This window comes from Anser cygnoides, chromosome 6, assembly GCF_040182565.1.
Source record: "Anser cygnoides isolate HZ-2024a breed goose chromosome 6, Taihu_goose_T2T_genome, whole genome shotgun sequence".
Taxonomy (NCBI): Eukaryota; Metazoa; Chordata; class Aves; order Anseriformes; family Anatidae; genus Anser; species Anser cygnoides.
Window position 1 is genome coordinate 30,939,229 of NC_089878.1, and position 18,169 is coordinate 30,957,397.

Below are 18,169 nucleotides of genomic sequence, written 5' to 3' on the forward strand. Positions count from 1 at the left end.
TAGGAGTCAAGAGAACTGTGCTATGGAAGGAAGAGATCCTCATCGATATTTCTGCCATCAATTCTTTGGGGAGTTATAAAAAAGAAAATCCCAAAGCCCAAACCCTACACTAAATTTGCACTTGTTCTCTCAGGCCGGCAGCCTAGAAGTTCATAAACTCAGAATGACCTTGTTCTGGAATAAACTGTCCTGAAAACAGTTTGCAATGGCTTCACCGAGTTTGCTTTGCTGGTGGCAGCCCTTCGGCTCCAAGCTGGCATGTGTATGAAGCTCTTTGAACAAGTTTTGACCTTCCTTTAGCCCCTCTGCCCATCAAGCCAGGTAATGACATGCTTCGTATTGCACAGAACACATACAATTGACAAGTTCATAGTGGTGTTTAAATATTAAACAATCTAGACAGGCTTTTGAGTCTTCTGCCGCTATGAAAAGGCTCAGACCATACCCATCTTTGAAATCGGGCTGCGGGATCATTTGCACAGTAAGACAGACAATAAGACTTGTATACATTGCCATGCAACAGAAGAGACCCCGAACCGCCAGCCCTAAGTGGAAAGTTTATTTCTAAGCACAATATATGGAAAAACCAAACCAACAAACCCCACAGATATAGAAAACGTTGTAGCAAATCCCTGGTCAAGTAGGACTTCATGTTGGTCACTACCCTGCACCTCACAGCTGCTTAAAATGTCATGCAATGGAGGAGAGGGCACTCGGACGACACCCTCTGCTTCGGATCAAGGAGGATCTCCAAGCAGGAGAGGGCCCGTGGGACTCCTGCTGAGCGATTCAGGCTGTAACCAGCAAAAGGGCAGTGCTGCTCACCCCCAACCACGCGCCTCGGGGACTACCTGTGGCACGCACGCACGAGACTTAGCACTTCAGCAGGCTTTACGAACGTGGATTCTCACAACACCCCTGTGAGGTAGGTACGTATTGTTATTCCCCCTTTGTGTGGGTGGGGGACTGAGCCAAACAGCCCAAGGCTACAGAGTCGGTGGCAGAGCTGGAGCGAGAGTATGCAGAGTCCTGTGTGATCAGATCACTAGGTCACACCACTCCTTCACGGCAGTTGTGCTTCTGACTTTATAAACTTTTAGCCTTTTGCCAAATTAAAGGAATTTGACTTCTCCATATTAAACAAGTGGAGGACAGGGAGGGAAACAACATTATGTCTGACAGCCTTCTCTTCATTGGTGTATGCCTCCCCCTTCCCAAAACCACCACAATTACCTGTCTCTGGGAATGAGCACAGTTTCCAGGACAGGCATGGGGGTGAGAGGCTGTTAAGTTTGCTTCCTTTGACCAGGTTTCTCTCTACTGTGGATCAGAAGCGGTTCTTCCAGAGACCATTCACTGCAACACTTTCAGTCTAGGGGTAGTTGCTTGTACAGATGATCAGAATTGCCCCTTCCCTCTCCCTTCTCCCACCAACATCTCTTCCCTCACCTCAGCCAAAAGCACTCTTTGGTAGATAATAAATAAGGTTGGTCAGATAAAGGTACAGTGGCCTCAGAAACCATGCTGTTCACATTGGTCCTCAGTAAGTCAGCTTTCTTGGCTGGTGTTTCACCTCCCACACTTTCTGCCAGAGAAGTACCTGTTCTGTTGCATTCTGATATTCAAAGGGACACTGTCAAGTAATCTAGAAGAAAAAAATGACCTCCCTTAAGACGTTAACCTCCATCTTCAACGTTGCAGAATGGCTGGTATGTTCAAACCTGGAGGTTAAAGTTTGAGACCTTCCCCAGTCCAGAAACACCTGGCCCATGACAGCCTAGCTGCCGAAGGAGCCGGTGACTTGCATTTGCCATGGCTCCAGTAAAAGCTGTGAGAGGTGCTGGTACTACGACGAAGGGCAGTCAGACACAGCCATTGCGCAACGTTGCCCAGCGCTTCTGCAGAACAGATGCAGCTTGGCTGAAGTCCTTATAGTAATTTTGGGGAGGGCTGGATCCAGGCTTGATTGCTGCAGGCTCATTGTTTTGGGATTGCTGAACCGTTGCTCCTCAATTAGCTGATCTCTGTATTTTTAGGTTTCCTACTCTTACACTTGATTTGTGGCAAACCGGCTCAACCCCGTAGAGCTGGGAGTTACCCTCCATGGAGTGAGGACAGTGAGCAGGAAATCAGTAACATGGATTTCTTCCTGTTGCAGATGAAAGGTGGAGAGAAGGACAGGGATGGTGAAAGGAATGGGGTGAGTAGAGAGAACGCTACATGCCCAAATGGAAAAGAACAATATCAGTAGGGAAAGAAATTTTATTTTCAAGATTGTAAGAGAATATTACAAACAATGGAGAGTAAAAAAAGCCCAAACCCTAAAAACTATTTAAAAAGTACTTGACAGTGTCCCTTTAATATCCACAAATGATTCAGCCATTGTGCATTGAAAGAGAATGTTCCTGAAGAGCAACCAGTACCTTCGTGGATATATCCCAGAGAAGGAGACTTATTAGAAGTGTTACATATTCAATCGGCAACTGTGCTCCCTCTTCAGACTAACTCTCTGTTGAACGATTGAACGGAATAGACTCTGTAATAAACAAACTGGATGTGAAAGGCTCAGCCTACATGACTGAGTGAGACTGTTACAAATTGAGCAGCAGGGATAAAGACACTGGAAAAAAATGTACATCTCAGATGTATGAGTGTCTGAATCAGCAAAGTAGTAGAAACCCCCGGAGGTGGGTCAGCTTCTTGTGACTGGAGTGAAATGGAAGGAAATTAACCCGGGATGTCTGCATGGAAAATGATGTGCGTGAGTGGGACGATTTGGATGCTGGATTTGGGGTTATGAAGGCATAAATCACACTAGTACTTGTGCTTGAAACACCTGTGGAGAGTTTGTACAAAATTTGCCAGAAACGCCTATACGTCGAATAAAGGTCATGGAACGCCCTCCCCCCCCGCCCAACTCCACCCCCACAAACCCTTTGTCAGGAACGTTATGAAAAATCAGGATTTTTGTTTTGGTGAAATTTGGGCACACCTTGGTTTTGTTACATTTTCTTGGCGAGATGATTCAATCTGTAAATCACTACTGAAACGTTCCCAGCCATTTCACTTCAGAAATCCTATGGTAAATCAAACAAGGTTCCATAGTGACTCATGAACAAAACGACTCATAGCCCTGGTTAATCACAGTCTGGAAAAAAACTACTCCAAATATTTCATTCCCTTCCTTGTTTTTGTAAATCTCACACGTGTGTGTGTGTGTGCGTGTGTGTGTGCATGGGGTGTGTGTACAGAGCGTTACCTATTCCAGGTAATAGGGTTTGTAAGACATGCTAAACCGTCTGTTCCTCTGCTTCCCCAGAACTCTGCCTACTCAGTTTTTAGTCTGTATTGCACTTGTTTTGTTGTTGTTTTTTTTTTTCTTTTTTCTTTTTTTTTTGTGATTTGTGTTTTTTTGTTTGTTTGTTTGTTTTGTTTTTGTATTTTTTTTAAAACTGGCTGGAAAACATTAACCTCTTTAGCATGAGTGTGCAGCTTTCCCTCCACCTGCTTTCTCCTCAGCTGGCCAGGTGCCGCCTCTTATATCTTGTGCAGTTACCGAAAAAGAAAAGAAGGAACAGAAGAAGAAGAAGAAAGAAAAAAAAAAAAAAAAAAGGAAGAGAAAGAAAAAGGCACACCATGCTCCTCTGCGTTATGAGTTCTTTGTCTCCTCCGCTCCGTGTTAAGGCCTCCTGAATTCCTCGGCTCAGACCGTCGTGACCCTCATGACGAGCTCTCTGTTACTACTAGACTGACTCCTCTGTTCGTGAGGCCTCAGGTGGCTGAGTATATGCAGGATGGTGTAAGCACAGTGGTGGTCAGAGAGGGTGCCTGTGGCTTGGCCGGCAGCCCGGGCCCCGCTGTCGGCTGGAGCGGAGTTAGTGGCTGTACCACCAGTGGAGGACGAGTGGGTGGTTTGGGAGGAGGGGCGCTGATTTGTCCTGGTCCCTGTTTTTTGCTCCTCCATGTCCTTTGTTTTGTCATAGTTCAGCACTTTCCACTGCTGATTGACCGCCTGCCACCGTTTAAAAATCCGGTAAACCGAGGGCCCTTCGTGTATTATTAGACCTGGAGGGAAGGGGGAAAGAAATAAACATAAAACAGAACAAAACTTTAGAAAGAACCATAAGCCTACCCCAGCATCGTGCCCTCTAGCTAGCTGGTTAGCTCAGTTCTCCCTTCGCCAGTGTATATTCAGTGATAAATCATGTTTTTAATTACTGACTGGCAGAGCACCGGTGCTCCTGCTCGGCTGGATCCCTTTTCCCTTGAATTAAAAGGATTACAGCTTTATCTCAGCAATCAATAAACAGGTCTTAAATGCAGCAGAGTGAGTTATGCTCCTACAGCAAAACCAGTGTCTGTTTACCAATAAACGCCCGAGGTTTATCTATCGCTGGGCTAGTTTTGCACGCTGCGTAGGCATGATTCACCGAGCTAGCGGCGTGTGCTTGGAGGGGGTGTAGCTGGAGCTGACGTGCCGGTGACGTCTGCTGCACCAACGTCATGAGCGGACACAGACCACATCTCCCCACACGCGCAGCAGCAGCAGAGCAGGCACGCACATGGGGGCCCGAGACGGCAATGAAACACAACAAGGGGCAGCCTGTACCTGTAAGCGGTTTGTCATCCTGTGCAAACGTTTGCTCGTTGGCAAACCAGGTACCTCATCGTAGGTTATTGCTTCCAAGGGGAGAAAACAGCACGCTTGAAAGAAAGTGCGGATGAGCTCACAGAGTGTCTGCTCTGAGTACGCAGAGAATGCGTCTGTCCTGTCACCCGTCTGCATCTAGCAGAGCTGATATCGCTGGGGAGGCAGCCAGGCTTTGGGACACTTGCCTTCTAGTGGTCTTCGCATTTGGAAGAGAATGAGCAGCTCAGGGCCTTCCACCTAGCAGTTAGCTCACCTCCCAGAGCTCTCTGTCATCCTCCCCACACTTGAAAGAGGGCTGGAAGGACTAGATAATGGTCAAAGTTGTTTTGAAGATGACATTATTTGACTATTAAGCTTTGTTATTTTCAAGCTACCAGGCTTTGGCCCTTTGAATGCAATGGAAACAGCAGCACCTGCAGCGCTGTGTTGTTCTTACCCGCTGAGGCTGAGCGAAGCTGCTACTTCTCATGTAGACTGGCTTAGCTGACACACTGTAATATAATTAATAAGCTTTAATGGAGAATGGGATTTATGCAGAATGAGAGGGTCTGGGTGCCCTGGTTTTGCAGCAGTCTGTCTGTTAGGAAAGTGTCTTTGAGTCCCACGTAACTGAAGCCAGACCAGCAGAAAGGGCATGTACTTGTTGAGTTAGCACACAAATAATTTATTTTTTCTTAATAGTGATGGCTTCACCATTCTTGGTCAGCATCAGGATTATTAGAAACATTTCCAGGAAGAGCAGCTCTCTTGCCTACTTGTTCCAGGAGTATAAATACAAATGTGAAAATGGGGAGGTTGCCTTGACCAGTGAGGGGTGATGATGATCAGCACAGAATAAAGTGGTTTACTGCTATTTCTGATGAATCAAATGCTAGGGCTTTACCCTCCACCCAACTTTTCCAGACTGTTCTAGTTTCTGATGACAGCTGACTACTGGAGTAAACCTGTTCTGTATAAAAAAATAATAAAAAAAATAATCTGAAAGTCATCCTACACTTAGGGCTGACCTCCCCTTTACTCACTGATGGAGTGCAGCCACCTAGTTTCTCAGCCACCTAGTTTCTATATTTGATTTTACTGGACATAAGTTCCAGGTTCACTAAAATCCAAGTTTCTAGCTTTTCTGATTCTAAGCATAATTAAAAACCTTGCTGACTTGATCACAGATTAGCTTCAGGGAGACTCTCACATTCATCTTAATATGGTGCTGAGTCTCCTTACTGGCTGCTGAAGAAATTCCATGAGTTGAAGTATTCAAGCCTGGCTATTCTGGGACAGGGAATATAGGTAGGTACTAAAACAGGCTTATAGTACAAGAGAGATTTCTGTTCTGGTTCCAATAGATCACTGCAGGTGATCTATTGCAGGTGTAGTCTATATGCAGGTGTAGTCCTGTAGTGATGTCAGTTTGTCACAGCAAAATAGCCTGATGTCATCACAGAAAAATTTGTTTTTTCCTCCCAGCTTTGGAACGTGGTTGACACGTTCCATCTGATCCATCTGACATCTGATCAAAGCATGACCATAAAAAGCGGGACTTAGGGAAAGCCTACAGATCCAGCCAAGGAGACAGCTTTGAAGCAGGCCTAAAGTGGATTGGTCCAAGGCAAGGGACATTAGACACATATTTAAATGAGCTGTCTGATCTGTAATGAATGAAATTCCAGTCTGATCAATGACAGAGCCAATGTTTCTTTGAGACCTCTTTAAGCCTTGGATAAAAGAACCAAAATCAAATATTTTCTCCTTGGCTGTAGAACATCCTCCATAGAATCAAATCCATTCTCCGAAGTATTAAACACTGAGCCAGGATTGTAAATCTATTCTTAATTACCTTATCACAAATATTTAATGCACAGCCTGATTCAAGAGGGCTGTTTATAAAATTCTTGTTTGTTTGCCTTCTAATTATAAATGTTTATGATCTTATGCAATTAACTGTGTGATGCTGATGGATGGGTTGCTGAGTCAACTGAGCACCTGTTTTCTTAGATAATTTTGGTTTCAAAATATTTATAAAAGTACAAAATAACTTGTTTCCCTCTGTATTTACGGGGCTCTAAATTACTTATCGATTTCCCAGTGTCAAGCTCAGAAAGCTGTAAAATTAAAAAGGAACCAAGCAGAGGGGTGGGCAGGGAGGTGGAAGTAACAGTGATTCATTTGCAACAGTGAATGCTAAGATTAAACAAGAGTCCATCAGTTTATATCAACCTGCAGGAAGCTTAATGCTCCCATTGAAACAAATTTTGTCTGCCTGAGTTAAATTAGGATTGGAATTCCTATGTTCAGCTGTGTGTACTCCCTTCCAGAAACACCCCTCCCTCAAGGTTCAATCTGGTTAACAGAGCTGAATCTTTTCAATTTAAGGCCAGACGTAAGTGGAAAATCCTTCAGGAAGAACTGTATGCAACTGGAAGCAACCAGCTAGAAGCAATTTTTCCGTAAGCCAAATCCTCTATCTGTAGGGAAAATAGCAGGTTGGTGTGAACTTCTCCCTTTCTGAACTTCCCTTCTTTCAACTAGGGCTTTAAACTATAGTTGATGGAGGAGGGAAACCTCAGTCCATCCCACTCCTAATCCTGTACCTAAAGGGGACCTACAGGAAAGCTGGGGAGGTGTCCCTGCCCATGGCAGGGGGTTGGAATTGGATGATCTTTAAAGTCCCTTCCAACCCAACAATTCTATAATTCTATGAACTCAGAAATGTCTATATGAGAATTTTAGAGGTATTGCCAGTAGCATCCTAATCCTTTTCCACTCCTCCCAAGTTTATCTTTCCCTTTTCTGCTCCACAAAATCTGTTCTCAACACATCCTATGCGAAAGACGGCCTCTTCAGAAGGAAAATCTCTGTGAGTTTCACACAAATCCATGTTGGTCCAGATTGTTGCCTGGTGCATGAAATCCCTTTTTGTGGTGGTGGTGGAATGAAGCTTCTAGCGAACATGGGCACTGAAGATGTGCTGTTCTCATTCCCATTTTCTCATGCAGAGACCTGACTGGTGTCTCCGCATTTTTTTTTTCCCCAGATGATCAAGTTGCAGTCTGGAACAGGGCTAGTACTGGTGAAAGCAATTCAATTTCCATGTTCTACTGATCGCCACAGCTAACCCTGAGCTTCTGCATGCTTAACATGCAAGATTTGAGAAGGGGAATGTGACCATGGTGAGTACCGTGGCCCAGAGGTAAGGCTGATCACTGTAGGGTTTCTCTGAGCCTTGCAATACCTGCCCACGTCATGATCCATGGGGGCAGCCTTCGTGCAAGTAAGAAAAATCATGGTGCTGAGGGAGGGCACACGAACTGTGTGCAGGTGGCCCTTTGTCTTCTGGGGTTAGTTGGGACAGAGGAGCATGGCCATCAGTGGGCCTGTGACAAGACTGGTCAAGAGAGAGGCCCTCAGTAGCCAGAGGGGCTGCTGGCAGAGCACGGGCACAAAATAGATGTGAAGAGACCTGGGTTAGTGCCTCCGGATGGGCAAGGGGGCGTCAGCTCAGGTACCACCATCCCGTGAGATTAACCTGAGTGGCTGTGAGCCTTCAATTTAAAAGAGCCTTGGAGCAGCAGCTTCCCAGAAATGACAAGCAGTCACCCTGTGCACATTGTCGGCCTCTACCACCAAGCAATCTTTTCTCCAGGACGTTCAGCTTCTAATTAACCTTCCTCTCATTTCAACGCTCGCTGTGCATTTTCTTGAAAGACAGGTAAATTCTTGGGGCAGGAACTGTTTCTCCTGTTTGCCACTGAGAAACCACGAAGACAAGGTTTCTGCAGACGGTGCCGTACTTTACCCTTGTGCTGTCACTCATCTACAGGAACAAAAATCACAGCTTGTTCTAGCCAGTTTCTCTCTCCTGCTTCTCATAAAGCCCCTGCCCTGCGGTGTGAGCATAGGGCATGGGCTTTATGAAAAGGTGGAAACCCCGTTTCCACCATCAGCAGCTCTTCTGCCCTTCGGTTTCTTTACAAAATGCGGTTTCACCTCAGCCAGAGAGCTGCCATGCTTTTGCCTGTTTCAGTTCCTTTCATTGCTGGGTGTCAGGGGAAGATTATGGCAGCTGTGATCAAAGGTTAATATTTGCATCCACAGCAGCGACGGCTCAGGCCAAGGCAAACCAATCCTCCTGGGAGATAAAGCTTTTATTGCCGGGCTTTCCCTCTGTTGACATCATTGCATACACTAACCCTTCACTCCCTTTCCCTGCGTTCTTTCATCTTTCGTGGCAATTTCGAATTCCCCCACCTTTGTTTCCAAAGCTCCTGCAGCTCAGCCTTCACTTTTCTCTTTGCCTTTATCTCATCCTACACGCTCCATCCTTATCCTCCTTTTATCTTCCCCTAATAGCAGTAAAGTGGCTGTACTAGTTCAGAGAAGGGGTCTGGCGATGGTAGCATCCTGCCTCCAGCTGGTAGCATCCTGCCTCCAGCGGTGGCCAACCACACAAGGAGTGGTGTAAAAACAAAGCCAGGAGAGTGACTTTTCCCTGATGGGCTCTGTGGGGACATGCCCAGCCACATGGTCTCTTTAGGCTCAGTTATGTTCCCTCGTTATAGGTTTCTAGTGTGCTACAGTAAAGTGCACTGACTTTTGCTCTGAGCTCTGCATTTGCTCAAGTTAGGCTGGCCCCCCACCCCCCAAATTCTCGTAGTCTCCATGAGATAGCTCCATTCTAAAAAGCGCTTTAGAAATTGCAATGAATCTCTGCCTCCTGTCAACTTCACAAGTTCGTGGTACACGGGAGATGAGTCACCAAGCTCCCAGTGGACCCTTCCAGTCCCTATTACTTTTCAGTGCAATCCCCTGTATTTTATCCCTCATTAATGGTGCAAGAGAGCCCTTGGTGATAAACCTGGAAAAAAGAGCCAGAGGGACCTTTCCCTGGAAATACGGGCTGGGAAAGGGGCATCTAGTATCTGTTATCTACATTGAGTCAGGGACTGTTCCAGCTGAATCTGACAAATTCTTTAAACAACCTAACATCCTTAAAGCCCCAAGGGCCAAGACTCAAAGCTGCAGAGCTGTGCTCAGCAGGCAGTGGGGAAGCGGGCAACCCAGAGAGTGGGGAGAGGTACATTTATCCTTGAAAGTCATGTCATGGCATCAGTGGGACTCTGCACTTGGGTGGATTTGGGATGGGAGATGTAAGTATCAGAGTTCACCATGTGGGGAATCAAGTCATTTCTGCCCTCTCCTCATTCCTGTTCATCGTCTCCAGAATCTCTTCAGTTCGTCCCCCCTTTTCTGCAAGCAAGGTCCCGAAGAGGGTGCAGTCCTCAGAGCAAAGGTGCAGAATAATAACGTAACCCTGCCTTCCTTTCAGTACCCTGACAAGACAAACTGATGTCTTGTCACAGCATCACTGTCCTTGGCAGTGTGACTGCCTGGCCCAGCTTGTGTTTGGGATTTTGATTTCTCCTTCCTAAGGGTAGCGCTTTGCACTTCTCTTTATTAAATTTCATCTTGTTGATTTCTCCAATTTGGCAAGATCATTTCAAATTCTGATCTGATCCTCCAGAGTGCTTGCAGCCTTTCCAAGCCTGGTGTCATCTGCAAATTTTATAACAGCACTTTCTATTTCATTATCTAAGCCATTAATAAAAATAATGAAGAGAGCAGAGTCCAAAACAGTCCTAATTGAAATGTGTTTCCAGTTTATAGTACACTGACAACTACTATAAAAGCAGTTTTTCAATTGGTTGTACATCTGCTTTACAGTTTTTCATTTTAAATCACATTTCTCTGTTTTATTTAGGGGAATCTGAAGGGAAAACATCTAAAGTGTTGCTCAGGTCATGGGATATCAAACCACTGCTTCCCCCTTAGCCACCAGGAGAGTTATCCTCCCAAATTAGATGTGGTTATACTCTCTTCCTCATCAACTGATCAGTTAATGATTTCTTCCAGTATCTTTCTATGAATCAGTTAAACCGATTTGCCCTTTACTTCCATGATTTTCTGTTCACACCTTCTTTAATGATAGAGATTATATTTAAAGCTAGGTACTTTGCTTGCATTTCCCCAGCTGCCTGGCACCTCCTGCATTCTCACTGAGTTCGTGAGGATAAAATGCTCACAGGTCAAAGATTGCTCCTGCGGCTTCCTCTGAAGTTCATTAGGACGAGCTGACAAGGACACAGCAAACTCATCTAAATGTTTTTGAGTCTGTTCTTTTCTGATTCTGCCCTGGGCTCCTTTCTCCTCATTAAAATTATTTTAGTTAAGTTTTGAAGACTGAGACAAAGGCAACATTTAATGTTTGGCCTTTTTTATATCAAATATTATTTGAGCTCTTAGATTTGTCTTAGCATAAGCTTACGGACCCATTTCTTGCCGTTGTTTCTCTCTCTGAACGGTCATCCTGAGGCTCAGGTCTGACTGCTCCCCGTGGCTATGTGATTCCTAGAGACTCGCCATTAGTTGCAGGCTCTTCTCTCTCTCTCTGCCTTTTTGTGTTTTCAGCTTCTGATTTTGGGTCCTCAAAGAGCTCCTGATGCAGCCTCAGTGCTCTCTTCCCACGCTTCTGAGCTTTCCCCTGCACAGGCACAGTTTGCTGTTGTGCCTTTAGTATCATCCCTTTTGGCAACTGCGAGCTGTTCACAGCTCTTTTATCCTTCAGATTCTCTTCCCAAGAGACACTCCCTGCTCTGGTCCCCTGAGGCTGCTGCCGCTGCTTTTCTGGAGTCCATTATCCTCACATCATAGATTTCTTCAGCTCAGGAATGCTTTCATCGCACAGTCACTTTTCGCACAAACTGCTGCTACATTCAGATTTTCAGGGATTCTTTGCTTTCAGGCAAAATCCAGTATGAAGGATAGATTCCTTCATAACTCTCACCTCTGTTTTCCAAAACGTAAATTTTGTCCACAGCATGTTTCAAGAGCTTAGTGGACATTCTACTCTGAATACAGGAGATGTCCAGGTAATGGATGACCTGGGACCTCTGGTGCCATGTTTTAGACATTTCTGGTAGTTGCAAGGCACCGGCCCAGTGAGCAGAATACTTCTAGTCCACAGGATGTCTAGCAAAGGTGTGCTTTGAATATTGCTGGAACTACGTAAGGAGGGTGTGCAAGCTGGGGAATGTCCGGTATTGAAAGATACACAGCATACACTGAAAACGTATTCATAAAGATTCGAGGCTGGGTGAATGCTTACCATATGGGAAAAAAAATAACTGATTATAATCAGGCATTTTATTATCAGTCATTCTCCATGCACATTTTTTAATACCTAGAGAACTGATTAAATATGCACAAGGCTGAGCTGTGCTTTGGCTGAGCAGAACTGGGGGTGGCTGCATGGCCAGGCCCTGTTTGCTGCTGTCAGTCACTCGACATCACGGAGCCCGTGGGCCTGGGGAAAAAAATTCTCCTTCTTCTCCCCATCACCCTTTAAGTGTATTTGCTGTACTGCGCGTCTCATGCTTGGCTCCCTGCAGGTCACGTAGGCCACGACTCTGGCAAAACTGAACCAGAGCCCCTCAAGGAGTGAGGCCCCCGTGGCCAGAACTGTTTCTGGGCATAGTATGGTATGTGGCATGTGTTGCTCCACCAGTGTATGCAGACAAGCTGCTCGCAGCTCTCTCGGTGAGGTATTTTCTGCAGGTAGGGACTCTTCCCTTTCCAGTCACTGGCAGCACAACCAGGCTGCCCCCCAAGCCTTCAGTTGCTGAGGAACCAGCAAACCTTGTGCTTGGTACGGCTTGGCTCCTCTCACGCAAGCTGGGGTTCAAGGACAGCTCTGCCTCAACGCTTCCTCATCCCCAGGTGGGCCAGGACACCCCGCAAAGGCAGCAGGAGCCCTTCTCCTTCCCTGCCTCCTCCGCTCCATCTGGCAGAGCAACAGGAGCAGCAGGCCCCATCTGAGCGGGTGGTTACGCTAGGCCCCAGGCTCTGCACAGCCATTAACGCCACCCCCAGACTCAGCAAGAGCCCTGCTGGGTGGGAGAAGGATCCAGCACGCTGGCATCTCAGAAGGTCACCGCAGTTGCTGTTGCACCAGGTGAGCGATCGTGGCAGACCTGGCCCCATGCCGTGCTGGGGCAGAGCCATTTCCTCCTTCCCTCCTGGAGAGGAGGCAGCTCTTTTATTAAATCCGCCCGAGGCACTGATGGGAGGGCTCGGCATGACAGCTGGGAGAGTTTCTCCTCCAGGCAGCACTGTGATTTTGCAGGATGCTGCCGAGCTGTACAGCAAGAGACAATTTCCAGGTCGTGACACTGCAACGCGTCGTGTTTGTGTGGCGCCTTTCGGACATGTACGCAGCAGCGAGTCCTATGCACAGGGGATGCTACAGGTTCCCCTCAGAAGCAGGAGCAACCCGTCCCACGCGCACAGCCTTTGTAGCTGCAGGAGGAACACTTTATCCATTGGGACGAACGGAGAGAACAGGTAGGGACTGCCTGTTGTGGGGCTTGTGGACCTGGTGGGAGCTGAGGTCAATATGTTGTAGGAGCAGCACAGAGCTTTTATGGCTGCCAGGTAGACGCCAGCTTCTCTGAGAGGTACTACCTCCATCCCAGGCAGCCATCCTCCGTCATGTCCACTGCCCAGCCTTGTGTTCCTCTGCAACACGTGGGCTGGTCCCTCTTGGGCTGAGCTGGTAAGGCCCAAAATGAGGAAACGCTGGCAAAATTTAGGAGCTAGTGGAAGGTGTCCAAAGGACAGGAAATTCCTTTTCACTTAGCACTCCCCACATGGTTTGTTTGCAATGGGAAAACAACATCGGTTGTCTGCAGGATGCCATCTGTGGCAGAGGAGCTGGGCTGACCCCGGGAACCACACACAGCAGCACTGTCGCTCTAGAAATGCCACAGCATTTTCAGCTCTAAGTAAATGAGCTACCAATCTCCACAACTTTCTCCTGCCCTGCCCAGACTAGCACTTTTAATCCCTGCCTCAAAACCTGGACAAAACAAACCAACAAAACAAGAAATAACAGCAAAAAATGGGGAAAATAAAACTCTACATAATCCTCACTTAGGAAATAGACAAACCATAAACAAAAGCACTCCCGTAAGCTCAGCTGGCTGTGGACAGCTACAGCAAAATGGATGTTGTGCCCTTAAGGGCTCTTGTACTCCTGTGGTATTTAATTCACAGCACACGATAAAGCAGGGGATTAAAGGGCAGTCTCTAGCTATGCAGGCAGCAAAAAAAACCCCCAAAACACTGTGACTCTTCTAGGAAAAAGCAAATAAATAAATAAAGACTGGAGCTCCACCAGCAGAACACTCCTGCTCCTAAATCATACATCTCCAGCAGCATTCCTCACTTGTGAGTCTACCCATAACTGTGCCAGTACAGGAGGGATGGAGCTTAGAGGCATTACCCATATATCCCCCTGCTCTCTTAAAATTTCTCCTCCTTGCTTCATAGCTAGGATTTTATGGACCCTTTTGGTACCTTTTTTCTTCCCAGATTTAAAATGGAGCGGATAGCAATACCCCACATCTTGAAAGGACATTGTGCACACGACAGATACTATTAGATCTTTAAAAGAGGGGAGTAGAAAATTATTTCAAACTTAATCGAACAGAGCGCTGGCCAAATGCACACCCTGGTCTCCTGGTGATTTTATGGGTCTCTTACATCTTCAGGTTTCCAGACATTCCCTTAACAGAAGTCCAAGGAGGTGGATGCTACATTTGTGCCACAGTGGTCAGTCCTCCAGGTCAGGGTCTTGAACCTTTTTATCCTATAGCTAAAGTTGCTTTGACCAAGGTGTTGCCTTTGCAGTCATGGTGTATCCTTAGACATTCCTGGGACATTTCTTTAATGGCAAACCTGAGCAACAGCACTGTTTTGCGTAGGGCTCTGAAATCTGGCTTCACACCAGCTTGCAAGAGAAAAAGTCATGCTGTCCCCCAGAATGGAAGTATACATACATGTTTTCAGACAGATGAGAATGTTTCATTTAGACTTGATTTTTTTTTTTTTGTTATGTATTCCAATTCTGATGCTGAATTTAAAATACTCAGCATGAGCAGTCATCTCTAAATACCAAATCAAAACGCTTTGTTCGGTAATGATCAAAATAGGACATTTGCTTATTGAAGGCAGAACTAATGCCTCCCTCTCTATTTTTAATAGGAAATGAAATTCTGTAAGGGAAAGTGGGTATGATTTCACTGTGTTTTTTTTTTTTTTTTTTTTCTAAGGGATGCACGATCAAGATCTCTTGCGACTACTTCAGCCACCAAAGCACTCTTCCACTAACTATTTGGAACTAAGGAAGGAGATAGGAGCCAAGAGGGCAAGGGCCAGGTCTATTATTTCATTGCATTGTCATACGGTTATTGTGGATCCAGCTCTGCCTCTGGGCAGACAGACTCAGGCTGTGACTGTCACCAGTGGGTTTTGCTTCGGGAAGAAAAGCACTGCTTCAGGGAGCAACTTCCAGGCTGAATAAGCTTAGCAAACCCAAGACTTTTTCCTATTAGTAAGGAAAACCAGCAGTGCTTGACCTGAAATCACCTGTGGGCCTGTTTGCAGTATTTTTGTCACTGAGCTGCTGTGTCTGGGTCTGAAAGATGGCTATGTTGGTAAGGTACCCAACCCTCAGGAGAAGAACTAATTAGTCACTACTTTAAGAAGTGATCCCAGGGCTGGGTTAATGCGGCTTCATGTTGATCTCTTCTTACCTCTGTTTTGGCTCCCTAAAGAGCTGGGGACAGACCTCATCCATTCTGCACAAGGGTTGACCCCACTACGGTCCCCCATCTTTGACTACAGAGTTGACTTGCTGTGGCTACAATGGCCTGCCATGGACTACAGCCTCTCACCTCCAGGAGTAACATGTATGCTGGGATGGAGGCTGTGGTAGGAGCAGAAAACAGCCAGAAAAGCATAGTCTGGCACAGATCTGAGGACTTCTTCCATCCTTACTACACAGCACAATTCATGCAGCTGGTGCAGGAGGTCCTGCCAGCTGCCTGTGAGGGAATCTCCTGCTGTGGTGTAGAAGCTATGGCAGGCAGGTGTGTGCTTCTGCCTCTGCCCACGGATGGGAACTTAACCCAGTGACATCAGGCACTTGATGCCAGCAAACGATCCAGTGAGAGGGCAGCGACATTCTGATTATAACATATCACCCTCTGAAGCACAGGATGCAGTTCACGAGGCAGAAGGACTTCTTTTCCCCCTTAGAAAAATGTTAATTATGTTGCCCTCGCTAAATGCTAAACACATTGATCCACTGGAGCAGAGAGCACCATATGGTTATTTGTGACAAAATACATCTCCAGAGCCCTGTTGCAACAGTGGAGAACTGTATGAAGATAGATGTGGTGAAGGACTGTGGAGCTGAAAGGACACAGGTGAAAGGCCAGGTGCTGCTATGATGGTGCTGGAGGCCAAGGCCCTGCCCTGAAAAAGAGGAGGGAGCTCAGAACCAGGTCCAAGCCCCGTGGCTCTTTGCTCAGCAGTGACACGCTCGCTTTACAGAGGGCTGCCAGAGCTGCACTGGAGTTTAGGACGAGCGTTGAGCCTCTGCAGAAATGCCCCCTGGTGAAAGCAGCACACATGCACGCACGCTGGCTGGCCCGCTCTGCTCTCTTATTGAATAATCAATGCAGCATTAGATAAAAATAGGTCCCATCTTTCAGGAACGGAGGGGTGGCATGTCTCGGCTTTGCCGAGCATCCTCTGTTCCTGGATAGCGGCCAAGAAGTCGGTCGGCACAGATCAGCTGTGCGGCTCCGCTTCTGGTGCTGCTGGCCCAGGTACAGGGCCCTGGCTGACTGGTGTTGAGGGACGGTCCCTGCCCATCTGGATCGAGAGCCCCACCACACGCCCCGTGGGGACTGCTCCTGTCTCCACACTCCCCTTTACAGCTGATAAATCAATGATTTGCTGAGAGGTTTTTTTGAGCATGCACATTGTGGCCAAATGTACGCAAACCCAAGATTCACGGTATAAAAAGGGGAGCGAGCTGCTTGTCTTTTTCCCAACCGCCTGCTCTGCTGACAGGGCCTGGATCTGGTCACTCCAGTTAGCTCCTTGTAGCTCCAAGGAAAACTGGAGGGAGGATGTTAATCTGGGGAATGAGAGCGGGAAAAAGTGTGGGGTAGAAGGTGATGAGGAAGAAGAACCTGGTTACAAAATTTGAGGGGCAGCTTCCATCCACGTTTCCCAAACAGGCGTGTTGCTTATCCCTGACTGTCCAGCCAGCAAGACCCCGTGAGCTGCCAGATCCCATAACCCGAGGGAGAAGCATTAGGATGTGGATTCCTCAGATCACACTGCCGTGGAAGGACCGTCTCCTCCCCATGGTTTCCACAGCAAGAACAGAGAGCTCAGACACAGAGAGTTAGTTCAGAGTGAGGAGAAATAACAAAAGCAGGGAAAGGTCAGTTAGGAGTTTGTTGTGAGAGGGAAAGTGCCGTGTTCTCTACACCTTGCTTCTACAGAACTACTGACGCATGACCATAGGCTCCACAACTGCTCTGCAACAGGCAGGGAGATGTCTAACAGGCGAACATCCCCTTTCAGTCACGCTGGCACACAAAGCTGGTCTGTCTATCCTCCACCTCTTGGGACTGCCTTTCCGTCTCCTGGCCCGTTGGCTGCATTTTGAATGCTAGCTGAGAGAGACCTCTCAGACTGCAGGGACATCTTGGCTATATCTGCTTTTAAAAAGACCTCTTGGGACTGGCTAATCTGGGACCATGCTCCCAGATTGTCCTGCACCTGTCAAACTGGTCAAAAAGAGTGTGAACAGCGTGGCAAGCAGTGCATTAACCTGAAGGGAGTGGAAGACTTCTTCAAACTCACATGGGTCTCTTCCAGGTATGTTGAAGCCAGACACGTTTGCTGTCTGGGTTGGACTCAGTTTTCTCCTTTGAAGACATCTGCTGAGTTTCTCTGCATTGTGCTCCATGTATAGAGTGTCATCAAGAACACATGGGCTTCCCCAAAACTTATTTGCTATTGCTGAAGCAATTCTTCCTACTTTGTACTTTGGGGGACTATGCAGACCTGAATGAAAACATCTTTCCTTTTGAGAATCAGATCGTCAATACAGATGAAGACCAAGACTCTGAAGACACTTAACTTCTCAGTTTCTCCTTATTTTTATTGGGACTTTAGCTCCTAAGTCCTTTGAATGATCAGGGCCCAAGTGACCTAGCTAGAAAACACCCCGAGGCTACCTCAGCCTGGCATTTCCTCTGGGAAGGAAAGCTCATTTAAAACAAAACCACATTAGTCTTGGCAGGAAGCTTGAATTGTGACCGTCTCAAGGAAGCTCCATTAATTACTGTTCCCATTGCACTATGAAAGATCAAATGCTGTGGATCAGTTTTAATTGGCTATTGATTTCTTATGTTATTACCTACGGTTGTGCTGAGATGCCGTCAGACGTACTGGATGCTTTTGATTATACTTGCTGGCAGCTGGGATTAAAAACAGCGGGCACACACTTCCTGATCTGTAATGGATTACCATGGTGTGCCAACAAAAATCGTTGGCAGGATGAATGGTCCTGCTTCGCCTGTCTCTTGTGCTATCGAGCTG

At 46.8% G+C, this 18,169-nt stretch overlaps 1 protein-coding gene across 2 annotated transcripts in view; it reads right to left on the reverse strand.

The window, feature by feature from the left end:
* Positions 1-2,928: 2,928 nt before the first annotated feature.
* Positions 2,929-18,169, reverse strand: part of MARCHF4 (membrane associated ring-CH-type finger 4) — an 88,177-nt gene continuing 72,936 nt past the window's right edge. For both annotated transcript variants that reach the window (XM_013196678.3, XM_048046985.2), the window contains exon 4: positions 2,929-4,065. In XM_013196678.3, the coding sequence (XP_013052132.3) occupies positions 3,704-4,065 (362 nt within the window). In that variant the 3' untranslated portion in view covers positions 2,929-3,703. The remainder of the gene's footprint in view (positions 4,066-18,169) is intronic.